The sequence below is a fragment of the Heteronotia binoei genome, chromosome 14, assembly GCF_032191835.1.
Source record: "Heteronotia binoei isolate CCM8104 ecotype False Entrance Well chromosome 14, APGP_CSIRO_Hbin_v1, whole genome shotgun sequence".
Classification (NCBI taxonomy): Eukaryota; Metazoa; Chordata; class Lepidosauria; order Squamata; family Gekkonidae; genus Heteronotia; species Heteronotia binoei.
In genome coordinates, this window is record NC_083236.1 from 22208443 (window position 1) to 22226770 (window position 18328).

The 18328-nt window shown below is 45.1% G+C and overlaps 1 protein-coding gene across 1 annotated transcript in view; it reads right to left on the reverse strand.

The window, feature by feature from the left end:
• Positions 1 to 377: 377 nt before the first annotated feature.
• Positions 378 to 18328, reverse strand: part of FBLN1 (fibulin 1) — a 71408-nt gene continuing 53457 nt past the window's right edge. The window contains exons 15-17 of the mRNA XM_060254022.1: positions 17491 to 17633; positions 13551 to 13682; positions 378 to 2473 (exon numbers count right to left, since the gene is read on the reverse strand). Coding sequence (XP_060110005.1) covers positions 2334 to 2473; positions 13551 to 13682; positions 17491 to 17633 — 415 coding nt within the window. The 3' untranslated portion in view covers positions 378 to 2333. The remainder of the gene's footprint in view (positions 2474 to 13550; positions 13683 to 17490; positions 17634 to 18328) is intronic.

The window sequence follows — 18328 nt, forward strand, 5'->3', positions numbered from 1 at the left end:
ACCGCAAGCCCAGTTCTTTGTTTCTCTTTTGTGTCCAACTAAAGAGGCACAGGCTGAAGGCACGACTTTAGAAAGTTAGCAGCAACGTGATCGAGGCACCTTTTGCATTAGCCACACTAATCTTGTCACTCCTTCATTCAGAAACCATGCAGGTTTTAATGTGTTTTACAGCCTACAAAGCCTGTTTGACCAGAGACAAAGGTTAGAAGAAAAACAAACTGTACATACCATGAACAATAGCTTGATCGTTGTTTGTCTGTTTCCAGCGTGTGAAAACCAACCCACCCTGCTTCCTTCTGTGCTTGTAAAAAAAATAAAAATACTTTGCTTATTTTATATGAAGCCATACTTGTAAAAACTGGTGCATTTGACAATTCTGATGTAAAATGTGAAACTTTATTTTAAAAAGATTATTGTTTATTGTACAGAGTTACAATGAGTTGTATGGGTTTGGTTCATGTCCCGCTCACTGGTTGGGATTAGGAGGCCGATGGTTCACTAAACTGTTCACATGAGTACAAACCAATGCAGTTGCATCTGTTTGTATAATTACATCATTTTCTCATATGACTAGTTGGTTATCTTGTAGCTGCATCTCTGCCCCTCTCCCATCACATGCTGAATCCTTCCATTGTTAAAGGACACATAGCTAATAGAGGGGAAACTGGAATTTTGAGCTTAGACTTATTACACAGATGTCTCAGTGTGTCTTTGGTGTCTGCTGATGAACCTAGTTAATCATGCAATCAGTTTTTGCAGTCAGTTCAAGAAGCAAAATTCAACATTTATCTTGTAAAGAAAGCCAGCATGATATAGCTATTAGAAGGTCAAACTAGGATTTGGAAGACCCAGGTTGAATCCCCATTCTGCTATGGAACCTTGCTGAGTGACCTTGAACCGGTTACATACTCTTAGCCTAGTCTACCTCCCAAGGCAGTTGTAAGAATAAAATGAAGGAAAGGATAACACTGAAAGCCACTTAGGGTCCCCACTGGGGAGAATGGCAAGGGATAAATGAAGTAAATAAAAATAAATATAATAAAATAAAGGATGCACCTGACTGCACATACAGGACAAACTGCAAGCCATTGCATTCTGGAAAACTAGATCTCTTTCATGACCCTGGGGGATACTTGCCTCATCACTGGCAATTGATCAGATATAGCCAGTTTTGTTATTTGTTACTTATTTCCCACAGCAGGACTGGCCCACAGGCTGCTGTGCAAGATGAATTTCAACAAAAACCACCGAGGCAATCCAGTTAGGAGCTCAACCCTTGCAAGTATTCAAGAGCATTTTGCTCAATCCAAATTCACTCCAAAAATCCAAGATTGTGATTGTGTTTATGGTTTGCAGCCATACAGGGATGGCATTTGGAGATTGCAATGATTTTGAATGTTGTTTCCTGGGGTGTGTGTGTGTTATTCCTGACCTTTCCAACTTCAGAGTTGAAAGAGTTCAACTGCACACTGCCTGGAGATATGAATAAGAATGGTGCAAAAGCTCTGGACTGTCCAGTAGAGTATTTTACACTTGCCCCTCCCCCTTGTGAACAGCATATTCTCAAACTGCTTTTGACAGTCCCCTCAGTTTCAAAAGAGGTTTGCCATGTCACAAGAGGGACTGATGTTTTGGAAAGTCCAAAGTCTCCCTGGAGATGCAGAATGAGCCACAGAGCTCATTGGAAACAGGCCACAGAATTAGTAACACCTCCTTATAAAAAGCACCAAATGACTTCATTTAGACTCCGGAGTTGGATGTAAGTAGTTCCACATTCCACAGTCACTTTAATTGGGTTTATGGAAGGGCACTTGAAACTTCACAAAACAACCCGTCCTTTTATCATAGGAGAATACAGAGATTACAAAGTAGTTTAGGAGTGAAAGTTTAACATATGCCTTATGGTCCCAAATTGATAGGACGGTTAAGTGACTTTCTGGTTTTTATAGCAGAAAAGTTAACCACATAGACAAGCAAGGCGCTCTAAGAAACTTTACGGATGAAGATAGGGAAGACTCTGAGCTGGCAAAATTTTGCATGCAGCCTCTTGTCTCAAGGGCTACTGGAAGACCTTTAGGAGTAGGTCTTCCAGACACTTGATTTATTTATACCATCCAAACAATCCAACTAGGTAAGACTGCGCCATCCTATTTTAGATACTTTGGTACTTGGCTTTTATTTAAACAATGAACCAGATATGATCTTCAAAAAGAAAGGTATTTGGTCTTAGAAGACCCCCACAAAACATACAAAAGGTATATAAGTTTTTAGAGTTGGCAGTGGTATTAACTCTTCCCGTGGCACTTCGGCTTGCCTCAAGGTTGCAAGAGTGCTCAGAACCAGTATTCTGAAACAAAGATGTGCACGTTGACAATGTTGCGGTGAGAAACGACCCCTCCCACAACATAGTTCATTTCTAGCTTCAGGGTGGCATAGAAGGGACCAACGATAGGCTTCACCTGGCGAACCACACCTAGGAGTTGAAGGCAAAAAAAACAAAAAAATCAAGATGAGAAGCCTAGAGAGGGTGACAGTTCTCCCATATTTCTTTTAAAAGACTTCCCCAAATATATACAGAGCAAAGTTTTAGTCCAATGGCACCTTTAAGACCAATAAAGTTTAATTCTGGGTATAAGCTTCCGTATGCATGCCCAGAATCAAACTTATATCCAGAATTAAACATAGCTGGTCACTGGTGCACTCAAACTTTGTTCTATTGCTTCAAACCAACACAACTACCTGCTATTTATTACAGAACACTTACAGGCTAGCTTCTTTCTTTCTTCTGTCAAACCTAAATTAAACCCTATCTCTTTCATGAAGACTCTGGAACCAAGCATAAGCAGACCTACTCAGAAGTAAGACTTATTTTACTCAGTTGGGCTTATTCCCAGTGTTCTTAGGATCGCCACCTGTGTCTTCATCCCCAGCTGAAAGAAAGCCTATGTACATCTCACAGCATTTATTCATCTCTTCACTTATGTCAACGTTTAATAATAAGAAGAAGAGACTGGATTGATACCCCACCCTTTGCTCAGAGCGGCTTACAATCTCCTTTCCCTTCCCCTCCTCACAACAGACATCCTGTAAGGTAGGTGGAGCTGAGAGCTCTGGCAGGAATTGCTTTTGAGAGGAACAGCTCTGTGAGAACTTGTGACTGCCTCAAGGTCACATCAGCAGGTGGATGTGGAGGAGTGAGGAATCAAACCTGGTTCTTCACACATTTAACCACTACACCAAACTGACTTCAGACTCCTCTGCATACAGATTTGTCTTTTGGTTATGCCATTCTTGCATTATATAAATAACAAGTGGAAACCCATTTTTGTGGGGGGGATGGGACCCTTTTCACTTCTTAGCCATGGCTCCTTCCCTCCATTGCTGTTGCCCCCCAAGACCCCTCAAGCTCCTGCCATCCATCACCTCCACTGAAAGTGAGCCCCACACAGCTTCAGCTTCCCCCACCCCACTACCCCCCGCAAGCCCAGCACAGCTCCCTATCTGCAGCGCCAGGCATCTCCCATAGATGGGGGCCACACATCACTATTAGCACATCGATAATTGGGTAAGGTCAGAATCTATACTGTATCCTGAACAAGCAGGAGGCAAGTTTCAGTCCTTGAGTATTGCCTCATATTGTCCCACCATCTAGCCGTCAAGTATTCTCTCCCAGGAGGCTGGTTTTATGCAGCATTTATGGGTCTTAGGGCTACATTTGGTTCAGCCCAAGGAGATGTCTTTGGGCTAAATTGGTCAAAACATCAATAGATAAAAGGCTTCTCTGGTTAAGCTTTAAACTGTATGAGAATCCAACAGCACAGAGGTAGAGAATCTGTTTTGCATGCATAAGGTCCTCAGTTCAATACCCAGCACCACCAGTTAATAAAAAAGGATCATGTGTTAGGTGATGGGAAGCACCTCTACCTAAGACCCTAGAAAGCAGCTGCCAGTCGGACAAGTCAAGGCAGCCTTTGGTATACCAATGGCTGGGGTTGCCAGGTTCTCACTGGCCCCCAGTACTTAAATCTCCCACTTATCACCTGTTTCAAGGACTGCAGGTTGGCTGCTGCAGCTCACAAGATTGAGGGGGATGGGAAGGAACACGAAACGTGCTTGCCATAGATAATAATGAGATCAGAGCAGACACCATCAACAGGAAGCCCTTTTCCCAACTGCCTTCGATTCAGGGGGGAAAAGCTCCTGTCATCTGTCTCCAGCCTGGAGCTCTGTTTAACTCTCTCTCTGTTTTTTTCCCCATTTTTGCGATGAGCATGCTGTGTTGTCAGTTTCTGAAAGTGCAAAACAGGACAACGACGTGTCGGACACAAATTCAAAACTCCTGCTGAGATGAACTTGGTTTGGTGTAGGATTTCTTCTTTCAGTTATTGCAATCCCAACAGTGGCATTTGATTTGGAAGGAAATACACGATTGAAGGAAGGATTATTTGATGTGTATCCTATTTAGATCTTTGGTGGAGATCATGTTTCAAAAGCAGAGTTCTCAATCCCCTTTGTGGAATTCCAGAAGTATTCTCCTGACAGTTCCCTAGGAACGTGCTGGCTTGGGATCTGATGGGAGAGATAAATGTTTGTTCATGCCGGCTGTCAGCACCCTTTCCGCCAGTGCTGTGATGACCGTAGAACTCTGTCCTTTCTTAAACACCAACTAATATCTTCAGCATGCAGCAAAATAGCAAGCTTTTTACCACATTCATTTGGCTTGCCCTGTTTCATGAATACCCTTTAAGCAAGATTCCCGGTCCTTAACATGTTACATATAGGATCCATTTTCTTGCACCATTTGTAAAATTGACATATTGACGGTAGCTGGAATTGGGCTGGAGGGAGGGGAGGAATCTCACTGGAATACTGCCCTTGGAATGGTAGGAAGTTATTTGAAATGTATGCTCATTGGGGTTGTTAACTCGTACCTTTATGCACATCGCAGGGCTTTTTCTGTAGCAGGAACTCCTTTACATATTTGGCCACATCCTATTAGGCCACAGCCCCTGATGCAGCCAATCCTCCAAGAGCTTCTAGTAGGCCCTGTAATAAGAGCCCTGTAAGCTCTTGGAGGATTGGCTACATAAGAGGGGTGTGGCCTAATATGCAAAGGAGTTCCTGCTACAAAGAAAAGCCCTATGCACATGAATAAACAGGCTGGAATAATTTAGCTCAGTTTCTTTCTTACTTTGCACCTGCAGCTAGGAGATCAGCAAGGAGGAGACCCATCAGCTGCCCTGCTCAGTTTCCCCTTCGCTTCCCTTCTTTATTCTTTCTTCCACCTCCCTCAGCCAGCAGTCCAGAACTCTTGGAATCTTGCTTATTACAGCAGACAGGGAACTTAAAGGAGTGGCACAGCTCTCTTGAGTTGTGACGCTTCCAATCCTATCAGGAACTAAGAGTTAAAGATCTATTAAGCAAAGGCACTTGTGAGAAAGTGCTACTCCCAGGCACTTTCTCACAAGACTGCCTGTCTCACCTTCCCCAAGTTCTCGCTTGCTGTGCCACAACTGCAGAGTTGCCTGCACAAGCCAAACCCACCCAGGGGCAAATTGTGGTTAAACAAAGCTCAGAAGTACAAAGAAGCTCTAGCAAAGCTTCCTTGACCCTGCAGATCAAGTACGGGGCAGGTTCAGAGGAAGACCCAATGCCGGATTAAACCCTGTGGAGGCCCCTAGGCAGTCGAAATCTTCGGGGGGGGGGGGGCGGGCATCGCAAATTATCTCTGAGTCTGAGCACCCACCCTGCTGCCCATGACCCCCACTGCAGCCTGCAGGCACCTTCTTTGAAGCCCTTTTTACTAAACTGCGAGGGAGAGGCAGAGAGAGGCAAACTTGGCAACAACGCCAGCAGCAGTCGCATCAGGCAAGTTGGGCAAAGAGCAGCTCAGATGCGTGCAGGCTGGGAGGGCTGCAAGCTGGGGGGAAATTGGGGAGGAAAGCCGGCCTGGGGCCCCTAAAGTCGCGGGGGCTCATAAGCCAGTGCCTACTTGGCCTAATTGTTAATCCAGCTCTGGGAAGACCGACCATTTTTTTCTCCCCCTGAGAGGGGCCTGTGTGAAAAGTGATTATTCAGTACACTAATATCTCCCCATCAGTACGCCTGCATGCTTGGGTGACCATCTCTGGCTGGATTTCCTCTTGCCCTGCACCCTTGTCATGCACTGGCACAACATGGTATCACCGAGGAAAAAAATCTCACATTCTGCAGCTCTAGAGGATGGACCATCTCCTCTGAAGGGCGCGTACACCTTCTTCTATGTCTTCTACTATGACTGAGTCAGATCCATTGGTCTGTCAAGTGCAGTCTTAATTCCTCCAACCGGCAACAGCTCTTCTTGGTCTCAGGCGTGGCTCTTTCACATCACCGCCTGCTGGATCCTATTCATTGCAGAAGCCGGGGACTGTGCAAACAAAGCAGCTGGTTTGCCACTGAGCCACAGTTTCTGGACCCCGGCATCTTACAGAATGATATCATGATCTGTTCTCAAGACAATGCAGGCTGTTCTAAGTATGAAAGGTAAAGTGTGCCACAGTCACAACCGACTCATGGAAACCCCATGAAGTCCACCTTGTGGGCTTTTCTCCCAGTCTTCCTTATTGGTCTCCCATCCTCGTATTGACCCTGCTTAACTTCCAGCCTCTGATGAGATCAGGCTTATTGGAGCTGCTACTGTTCTAAATACGACATGGATAAATAAACATGCATAATATATTTTTGAGCATTTAGATAAAGTATTATGCAAACATTAGGCATTAATTATTGTATTCTTATCACTATCATTATCATCTTGCATTTAATACATGAAAAGATCCAGCGTAGCAGGGGTCACACACATTTGGAGTCTAGAGACCACAAGAAAGAAACCGCTGCCGTTTGCCTGGATGCTGTTCATGTTTCTAGTCCTCTCCCCTTCCAAGATTCTGGAGATATTCTTTAAGCTTGTCTGTGTTGCTGCAAAATATAATTACACTCCCCTCCCTCTTACCCCCTTTAGAAATATGTCAGCCCCTCTGGCAGTTTACCTTTGCATCTGGTTCCTGCCTGCACTTAGTATCACACAGCCAGTTTGCTAAGAATCCTGCATGCTGAGCATAAGAGCTGTTCTGTGACATCACCCACTCCTTGCAACCACCGCAGTGCTTCTAACGCCACGTTGTTAGTGCCAGGCTAAGCCAGGGCTACACGTAAGCCATTCTTGAACCTAGGCCTTTAACCTAGACCTCCCTAGGATCAGTCCCCAAATCTTGTGCTAGAATCTGCTAGGCAACAAGCAGCATACTGTGCTATTGGCCAGGCAAAAGTTGAAGGCACTTCATAGGTTGGACTCCATAATCTTATACCTCATTTAAGTCCCTCCCCAAACTGCACCCTCCTCAGGCTCCACCCCCAAAACTATCTGCAGGTATTTCCCAACCCAGAGCTGGCAACGCCACTCACGCCATTCCTGAAGGTCAACTATCCTCCAAGAGCAACATGGGGGGGGGGGATCAACGGGCTGCAGTAGTAAGGGGTGCAGGAAAGTTCTGTTCCACAGATGAAATCACCTTTCAATCAGTGGCAAATATAGTCTGAATCTAAGCCAAAATGTGAAAGGGAGACCCACACATGCTGCTCTGAGCTCCCTAGAAAAAATGGCAAGGTGCAAATGCCCTGGACAGATACTTTTCCATGATGCCTGAATGTGGCCATCATCTTCATAAGACTGAATGCTGAGCCTGGATGTCCCTCTGCTGAAGACCACATCACAGTGGCCCTTCTCCATTGCAGAGCGTAGCCTTTTCCATCACTGGATAAGAGGGATGCTAGCCTCCAGGTGGGACCTGGGGATCCCCCAGAATTACAACTCATCTCCACACTACAGAGATCAGTTCCCGTGAAGAAAATGGATGATTTGGAGAGTAGGTCTCTGTCCTCCCCAGACTCAATCCCCCAAGTCTCCAGCAGTTTCCCAGTCTGAATCTGGCAACCCAACCCCCCATTCCCAGCCAATGGCCAGGGAGGGGGAGCTGACAGCTCTAGTAACTCTCATTGTTTTCAACTGATATTTTTGCAAATACGATTCTGGAGTCCTCTTGTCATGCAGTGGTTGCTATGGGCTTTGGAGGAAGAGGAGACCAGTACAGAGTTAGAGCAAGGATGTGCGAAGAGAAATTCAGCTCCTGCTTTCTGTACTCAGTACATATGATCTAATCTCTATGACAGAATGGGGGCAGAGGCTGGTTTGGCCCAAAGTTCCTTGGTCACCTGAAGAACCACAGTGGTGACCAGTAAGGCCATGGCTACTGAGGTGTTGTGCTCTATTATGTAATTAAACTGTGTCAGTAACAGTCACCTGAGGTTGTGCTATCAAAAGCAATAAGGTATGAGCCATATGTTTGATTAAGTCCCTGTAGGACTTAAGGTCCTCAGATGGAGAGATGAGGTCTGCTGAAATCTGTGGGTTAGGAGAGGGCTCAGCTAGTGCCTTGTCTTCTGAATCCTCATCTCTCAAGTTGGAGTCTGAGACCAATGAAGCCTCTTCGGTGTAGGGATGATCAGAAAAGTGTGGAGACAAAGGAGCGTCAACAGGTGGTTTTGGAGGAGAAGCTGGCTTGCCTTCTGTTTACGGTGTCAGTCTGGAGTAGGAGACAGTACCGACACTGTAGTTAATGTGGAGGGTGATAGAAAACCCTTGATCTATAAGATGCCTTGGAATGCTGATCCCATTCAGGCATATCATGAGGAGGAAGCCATGGATAGGCTGAATGAAGAGTATACAGATAGTGCCATTGGCGTTGATCCCAAGTAGGCGGTGGTGGATGTGGGAGGCCAAATGGGTGTGGTTGGCCCATATCTTGATCAACATTTAAGAGGGGATTGGATAAAAATATGGAGCAGAGGTCCATCAGTGGGTATTAGCCACAGTGTATATGTGTGTGTGTGTGTATACACACACATATATTGGCCACTATGTGACACAGAGTGTTGGACTGGATGGGCGATTGACCTGATCCAACATGGCTTCTCTTATGTTCTTAACATTTTGATCCTGGGGAGGCTTCTCTGGTCAAGGTACATTTTTTTCTCTCGCTCTCTTTCGGCTTGACTTCGCGAACAAAGATTTAAGAAGGGTGCAGTAGTCCACATCTGCTGCAGGCTCACTGGTGGCTGACAAGACCAATGCGGGACAGGCAGATCCGGCCACAGTGGCTGCAGGGAAAAGTCTGATTTGGGGTTGGTGCTGTGGCAGTGTGATTCTTCCTCAATCTCCTTCAAGCTCCATTAGCCGGTGTCAAACCCTCGGGGTCCGAAGTGGAGCTGCCCATACTGCATAAATGCGAATGGGATCGAGAAGAAGACTGCAGATTTATACCCCACCCTTCTCTCTGAATCAGAGACTCAGAGCAGCTTACAATCTCCTATATCTTCTCCCCCCACAACAGACACTCTGTGAGGTGGGTGGGGCTGAGAGGGCTCTCACAGCAGCTGCCCTTTCAAGGACAACCTCTGCCAGAGCTATGGCTGACCCAAGGCCATTCTAGCAGGTGCAAGTGGAGGAGTGGGGAATCAAATCCAGTTCTCCCAGATAATAGTCTGCACACTTAACCTGTCACGTTCTCAGGGTGTAGGCAGGCAGGAGTCCAAAGCCAGTCCAAGGTCAAAGTCCAGGAAGTCAAGCAGGAGCCAAGTCACCAATGCAGAATCACAAACCAGAATCAGAAGTCAATGTCCAAAAGCCAAAAGGTCAGAGGTGCCAAGGAAATCAAGTAGGTCAGGATCAGGAAGGAGCGTGGATGCAAGCCAGCGAATAGACTTGTTGCTTCCACAAGGTTATCAGGTCCTGGGCGGGAGCTATATGGGAGCCTCAATCAGCCTGCTCACTGTGTGCCAGGTGTGAAAATTCCGGACTTTCTATGTACCAATCAGGATCATCACAGGTGCCCTACCTCATGGGTGTGAAGCACAGAGACCACAAAGAAGATCCATGTAACTCTTAATCTTAGGAAAAGCTACAGGTAAGCGAAGTTAAATGAGGAACTTGAGGAAAGCTGATGTGAATGAAATACTAGGTAGGATTCTGTGGACTGATTATGTATCAGAGAAAGGAGTCTGAATGGATGGAAATTCCTGAAAAAGGAGGTGCTAAGAGGACTTCTTGCAAGCAATACCCATGAAAGGGAAAAAAAGATAGGCCATTAGTATGCTTTGCATAAAACTGTTGAGCCTGAGGTCTGGATGAACAGGAAATTTCTCTCTCTTGCCCCAGGAGTAAGATGGGTTAAGCTACTGAGCTCTGGGGGAAATTTCCTAATCAGCACTCCCCCCTTCCCATCATTCCTGCAGCCTAAATGCTTGTAGTTTGTTCCTTGTTCTGGGGGAAACTAAAGGGGGATTGTACTGCGGCAAAAGGCAAATTAATAAACCAGTCCATCATTTTCTAATCTCTCTTGTAAAACAATATCTCCTTCCAATTATTTAGCTACTGTTTTCAGAAATGTTTCTTGTGTGAACAAGTTCTGCCTTGGCACTCAACTTTACATTTCTGCTGTTTGGTAAATTGTGAAAGAACTCCTGTTTCTTTTGCAAGGCTATACTCAAAGCCACTAGTGCCACCTTCTGGCCAAACAATATAAATTGGGCAGAGAGAACATGTGAGAACAATTCCTCCCCCAAGTCCATAATCTTCTGTGTTTAAAAACAGTTTTCTATTGCTTTATCCCAAGTACAGATAAAAGGTCTTTAAAAACATTTTAATGGAAATATAAGTAATTACACAGACAGTAGAAGCGAGGCTTTGGATTTTGGTCATCCAATTCTGGTTGAAACTTATGGTTTTTCCTAAGGTCTTGATCAATTTAATTCTGCAAGATACCTTGGTCCCAAGATGGATTAGGGCCATAGACGACAGGATTCATTATTTTGGCCTTTCAAAACAATATCTCAGTTCTCTTACTTATTATTATGCTAGGGAGATAGTGAAGCAGAGAATATTGGACGCTATCCGACAAAATGACCTTATAGCACAACCAAATGGTGAGCTCTGACAGAACCAATCAACAGGGTGACCCCGATGCCCTACCTATACCGCTTAACAAATAATGAATATAGGAGAACGTTTACTCTTAAGAGGTGGGATGTTCTCCCTTCAGCGGTGTTGGAGGGGAGATACAAAAAAGTGCCATTCCAGGAACGATTATGTCCCTGCTTCAATGATGGTATCGAATCTTTAGTCCGTGTCAAATTTGACTGTGAGGCTTATAATGATCTTCACAAAGTACTTCCATTTTCCACAGCCATACCTTTTACCAGTAGTCAAAAACAGCAACTCCTTAAGAATCTTCTTGACGATAAGAACCCTGAGGTTACATACAAATTTGGCTGGCTTGCCACAAGAATAAGGAAAACTCTAATAATTCAGTCAGGAAATGGCTAAACACCTTTACCAATCTGTTTGCTGCAACTGCCATGTTCTGTCATATTTGTAGTTTTACAACAGTATTTTATGTCTTTTTATGTATGATTTTATGGTCATTCAGTTTTAATTTTGTATGACTTTACTGTTTTAAATGCTGGCTTCGGCTGTGAATAAACTAAACTAACTAACTTATGATAGATAATAATTACACAGCAGTTATGATTACTGTGTATTTACACAATTAAAGGAGTTTGAAACAGAAATACTTTCTGAATTTCATATAAATTCTGAAATTCTTTCTGAATTTCACATAATTACCCAGCCTGGCTCTGCTGTGTTTTGGTCTGTTCAAATTATCCTGTTAGACCACCATGCAGGTCCAAGTAGGGCTGTTTCAAACACCTAACAACAGCAAAGTACTCCTAGTAGCTCCCAGAACCTAAAGATTCAAGACAATGAATCTGGACCCTTGCCATAATGAGAATGCTCTCTTTGGGTATTCCCATCCAAAATACACCAATAGCTCAAGGCAGGTGATCTGTAGATCAGTATAGCTCCTTATGATGCTACCAACTAGTGAATCGAACTGCCCACAGAGCCTAGTCTTGCATATACCAGTGATTCTCAAACCATGTTTTTGGGTACTCCGAGATGCCTTTTACCAGCTTTGTCTCATGAGCCAGATGCAGCTTTTCCTTGGCAAAAAAATCTTGCCATTGCGGAGCTTGCATTGTTTACATTAGATTAGACTACTACAATGTGCTCTACATGGGGCTGTCCTTGAAGAGTGTCTGGAAGTTACAACTGATGCAGAGTGCTGTGACCAGAATGGCTTGTTAGGGATCACATCACTCCAGTCTTCTTCCACCTATACTGGCTCTTAGTTTGCTTCCGTGCCCCATTCAAGGTGCTGCTATTGACCTTTAAAGTCATCTGCAACTTGAGGCCAGCATACCTTAAGGACCACCAACTCCCAGGGCTTTTTCTCCTGAAAAAAGAGGTGAGGAAATGGAGAAACACAAGGGTGCCCCTCATAAAAATTATTTGAGAATTTTGTTTCCATGAAGAGGTTCCAGAACTCCGTTCCACCGCATTCCCCCAGGGGAAAAAGCCCTGCCTACTCCCATATAAATCTGCCTGGCCATTATGGTCATATTCCAAGAACCTGCTTCAGATGCTCCTGGCTATTTGAGGCTAGGAAAGGGCTTTCTTGGTCATGGCACCAAAATTATGGAATTCCCTCCCAAAGAGAGATTAATCTGTCCCCCTCTATCAGTGTCTTCTACCAGCAGGTGGACCCACCTCTCCATCTCTGTATTTTAAATATTCTCTCTCTCTCTCTCTCTGTATGTATGTGTATATGTGTGTGTGTGTGTGTACACACACACGCACACACAGAGACATACAGTTTTATAGTTTGTTTTGACTGTTCAGTGCTTTGGAGACTGGAATAGAGCACAGGACATACTTCTGAGCAGACCTGCTTTGTAAACAAGGAAAAAGGAAAGGTCCCCTGTGCAAGCATCAGTCGTTTCCGACTCTGGGGTGACGTTGCTTTCACAACGTTTTCACGGCAGACTTTTTACGGGGTGGTTTGCCATTGCCTTCCCCAGTCATCTACACTTCCCCCCCAGCAAGCTGGGTACTCATTTTACCGACCTCGGAAGGATGGAAGGCTGAGTCAACCGCGAGCCGGGCGGCTACCTGAAAACCCAGCTACCGCCGGGGATCAAACTCAGGTCGTGAGCAGAGTTTAGAACTGCGGTACTGGAGTTTTAACACTCTGCGCCACGGGGCTCTTATGCTTCATAGACAAAGGTGCATATAAATAAATGAAGCTTGCTTTTGCTTCTACCAAAGTTCCCCTCCGGACCCCCCTGTACGCCAGCTCTTGTCAGCCTCCCTTTTGCAGAGGCCTCCAGCATAACTGCCCCTCTAATGCCCCCCAGGCCTCCTCCTCCTCCTCATTATTTATTTATTATTATATTTGATTTCTGCATTACATTTCATAACAATATTTACTCTTGAGTATAAACTTGTCTGCCTTGAGCCAAGAGGATAGGCAGGTACAAAAAAAAATAAATATAATAAACTCAATTATATTATGAGCATTCAGTAAGAGAAGTGAAAAAGAAGCAAGTTTTCTTACCCACAGTCATGCCATCCATGTAACGCTTCACAATATCAAATGAATCCCGTAGATTTCCTTCTGTGATGTCAAAGATGATGTCTGCCTGGTTGGCGGGGTAGGCCGGGGTGATGGCACGAAGGAATATAATCTCTGAGGGTGAAGAGATGACATAACAAGGTGACCCCAACAGAAAACTACTGCAATCCATGCCCTGCAACTTGGTTTCTACACTTGCCAACCTGAATTAAGGAGAACAGTGCCAAAGAAACACCACCTCGTCTTATCTTCCATGAGATTTGCTCGGGGTAGGGGGCGGCAAAGGGGGGCAGGAAACATCACCCCAGTTGCCACTTGAGTATGAAGGGCCTGTTCTTTTCGCAATTAGTCGTCCAATCTGAAATTCGCTCAGCATCCTGAAATCTGCCCCACCCACCCTGAAGAAAGTGATATTGAGAAAGTCTCCATGGTATGAATATGATGCTATCATTTAACCAAGGCCGATGGTTCAAAATCAAGTAAAAATATATCTTATTACTCCGTTAAATTTCCAAAATTCCCTCTGCGTTTCATCGCCAGGCTTCATCGGGGGAATCTGTATGTCTTGCAGTAATTCTTTTAAAAGAGTAAAGATCAGTAGCCCTCTTTTTGAAGAATTACTGCAAGACCAGGGCTTTTTCTTTTTTTTTCTTTTTAGAAAAAGCCCAGTAGGAGCTCACTTGCATATTAGGCCACACCCTTGATATCACCATAAGTGTCGTTATCCTGCCATGCCCGCCTTGCCACATAACTGCCACATAACTGGAAGTGACATCAGCAAGGCCACACCCCTACTGTCACCGGAAGTGTGGTCCTCCTGCCACACCCACCTCATAGAGTTTCTGGTGACTGATGCTGGAAGATCTTTTAAAATGCATCAAAAACCTTTGCAGGTTTGCACCCATGAGATTTGCTATTACTGTTTCACCTTGTGTTAAAGTTTTGCCCACTTGCTGTCATTTCTGATCATGCATTAGAGCTGTAGTTTCTTTTTAAATAACAGATTGGTACAACCTTCTGTCTTGGTTGCCATATTTGATGCCCCACCAAGGATCTGGCAAACAAGCCATTTGTGCTGCTCCCACAAAACTCTTGGCAGGGCATCATATATGGGCCACAAGTGGTGCAGGCCTTCTTTTGAGCTCTGAATGCCAGAGTGTCACAGATCCTAACAACCAATATTGTTACCTGTTGCCTGTTCTCAGACACTATGTTCACTCCATCAGACAAACACAACACATACCTTAGCTTTAAAGCAGTTCCCAACACAGTTGTTAAAATTCTTCTCTGAAATGTTTTTTTTCATATTATGTTGTTTACCTTGTTTGTTGTCAAAACCAATAAAATTATTTTTTAAAAAGCAGTTTCCAAACAGGGATTGGTGTGCAGACAGGGTGGGGGGAGCCTTACTGAAGACTACTTGAAAACCTGAGGATTTTCAGTTCACCCAGCTTTGCTGGGGGGAAAGTGTAGATGACTGGGGAAGGCAATGGCAAACCACCCCGTAAAAAGTCTGCCGTGAAAACGTTGTGAAAGCAACATCAACCCAGAGTCAGAAATGACTGATGCTTGCACAGGGGACTACCTTTACCTTTTTAGCTTTCTCTAAAATTGTGCTTCTTTCATTCACAGTAGAAGTGAAATAGTAGCACACAAGGTGATATTAATCCCTCCTTCCTCCAAGCGCCTCAGAGTCACGTAGTAGCTTCCCCTCTCCCATGTGGTGTAGTGGTTAGAACATCAGATTAGGATCTGTGGAAAGATCCAGGTTCAAATCCTCATTTTCAAAGCTTGCTGTGTGACCTTGGGGCAGTCACACACCTTCAGCCTAACTGGGTTGTTGTGAGGGTAAAATGGAGCAAGGAAGAACTTTTGGTTTTCAGTAGCGAGAAAGGCTAAGTATAAATGAAGCAATAAACAAATAAATAGTATCCTCAAAACAGCCCCATGAAGTAGGTTAGATTGAAAAAGAGCTAGTGGCCCAGTGTCACACCTTGTGACTTTCATGGCTTCAAATGTGTGTCAACACATATATTCAACTGAAAGATAGCACATGTAATAGCCTTGATAGATACTCATCCTTTGGTTATCCTTTTCCCTCCCTTTATCAGATCTTGGTGTGACAAAGACCTGCCTTTTTTGTTGGTTGGTTTGTTTTTGGTACTTTGCCCTGACCTGGATAAACCCAGGCTAGCCCGATCTCATCAGAACTCCGAAACTAAGCAGAGTTGACCCTGGCTAGTATTTCGATGGGAGACCTCCAAGGAATACGGCGGCCATGATGAAGAGGCAGACAATGGCAAACCTGAACATCTCTTTGCCTTGAAAACCCAACACAGTCACCATATGTCAGCTGTGACTTGATGGCAAAAGAAAAAATGGGGCTTTAAAAACAACAAGCAAAAAGGCTTTGCTGTGAATCATGTGACATACGGGGACATAAGAACATTAGAAGAGCCAGGACCAAGCAAAGGAGAAGTGAGAGCAGAAGAGTCTGGCTGAAGGCAAATTTGGCTGCTTCAGAGCTTTTCCCATGGGGGAAAGTGACAGGCGAAAGAAGGACAGGGTTAAAAGGAGCGATGTCCATGACAGAGGGATGTTTCTGAGGGCAGAACTTCCACTTCCCAGACAGTGAAGCCTTTCACAGCACTGCTTTGATTTTTCAGATTTCCAATTTTAGTATATGTGCTGCGAGAAAAATCCTTACAGAAAGATGTGTGGAGAAAAGAATGTGAGCAGTCAAGCTCAGTGCTGTACTTACAGTAGCATAGCTGTTGCATCTAAAGAAGCCTGTGGAAGTCAGTCAGAGAGAGGGAGGTCCCGGCCAGAGTAGCCTTCGTGCCCAGGGGAGCAGGAGGGGGCTGCTGGAGCCTCAATCTGGTGCCCACTGTGCCACAGAAGCCCTGAAGCAAGAATCCTCCTGCAGCAGCTGTGGCGCCGCGGTGCTCAGGCCCTGCCATCCTCCTCCTCTTCAGCTCCTGGTTCTCCTTCCCCCTCACACATTTCAGGCCTCCTCCTCAGGGACCAAACAGCACTTCAGGCCCCCCTCAGGCAGGCAGCAGCCTCCACCTCCCCCAGTCCTAGAGCCCAGGCCCAGTGGAGGTGGGACCGGGAGAATGGGAGAACGACGATGGCCTCCTCCTCCCCCTGGGGAGGGCCTGGCTCAGCCGTCCCCTCTCCTCCAAGCAGAAGATGGCGGCAGAGCAGTACAGTAGCAGTCAAGGTGAGAGCAAAGTACCGCAGTGCCAGCAGCAGCAGGAGGAGGGTTCCAGCAGGCGGACAAGTGAGGAGGCCTGAGGCTGGGTCTGAGTGGTGTCCCTCCTTCCCTCCGCAGCTGGGCCACTCGGGGAGGGGGGGCGATGGAGCCAGCTGGCAGCAGCATGACGGTGCCAGGGAAGAGAGCATGGAGGTGGGTGGCAGACCAGGCTGGGCAACAAGCAGAGCACATGGGGAGCAGGGAGCCCTTCTCAGGGCAGCCTCCTCAGGCCCAGCATCCACCTTCCCTTGAGAAATGTCAAGGCCCCACCTGGCCTGGCTGCATGGCAGGTCAGGTCAGCTGAGCTGGTCTGGGAGCACATAGCTGCCTTTTTCTGTCAGAGCGCTGGCCAATGCAGTCAGAGCGGTGCCCTGGGGGCGTTCTAGTTCATAAAAAGCCGTGTGCAAGACAAATAGATTCACCTGATGAATCCAGTCAGCAAAATGCGGAGGAAATTTTTGGAAATTTAACTGAGTAATAAAAATATATTTTTATCTGATTTTGCACCATCAGCCTTGGCCTTATTTTTTATCTCCTGTGACTGGTGTGGCTCTTTATCGTTTAACACTATGAAAACATTTCCCTGCAGGAATAGCTGTCTTTTACAGATGGAACTTCTGTGATGTTTCTGCTGTGGGCTATTCATAAGCAAAGGAACCCATTTACCTTCTGGCCTTGTAAATTCCCTGAAGGTGGGCAGCGAAATGACAGTGTGGGAAATGGTATGAACTGGATCCAACACACAGTTGACATCATTCAGTCGGCATGACTTAATGCAACGAATAGTGTCTGTCTTCTCATGTCTGACTCTGCAAGGAAGAAAGGGAAGGCAAAATTGAATATGTCACCTTTCCATGGTCAAAGAAGCACCTGTTGTACTTCAAAAATCAGGGGAAAACAAAGCAAATAGCTACCGTGATAGTCAACCTCCAAAAAATTCAAACCAATAATGCAAAATTATACAAACATCATAAATATATTTTTTTTTCAAAACAGTGAAATCAATCAGTCTTTTAAATCATCCAAGGAACGTTTTTCATCAGGAACCCAGTTTCTTCTTCTTGAGCAAGTCAATGCCAATTGTTTAGGAAATGAAAGTGATTAAAGTCCAAATAAATCCAATATTTCAGATGTATGCAGTCAGCAATCCATATGGCAACAGGATTGTACTATTGTCCCTGTTTCGCGTTAGCTTCTTCAAGCTTCTCACAAATAATATTCACATAGTGGGTAAGAACATCATCCATTTCCAACACAGAGTAACACTTCAACAGTGAACTTCAAAAGTCTGAATCAGGACTGGCCTTGCTGTTAGTCATCATCCATATGTCAGTGTTTCCCCATCCACTGGAAGCTGATCAATTTTTCAGACATTCTGGAGACATTTGGTAAATGTATACAGTTCAACTGGATTAATTCAGAAGCGGATTTAGAAGGTGCTGAACAGGCATCTCTATATTTTTTTAAAAAAAAAAACATTCAAGAGACTAAGCTGTAAGACAGC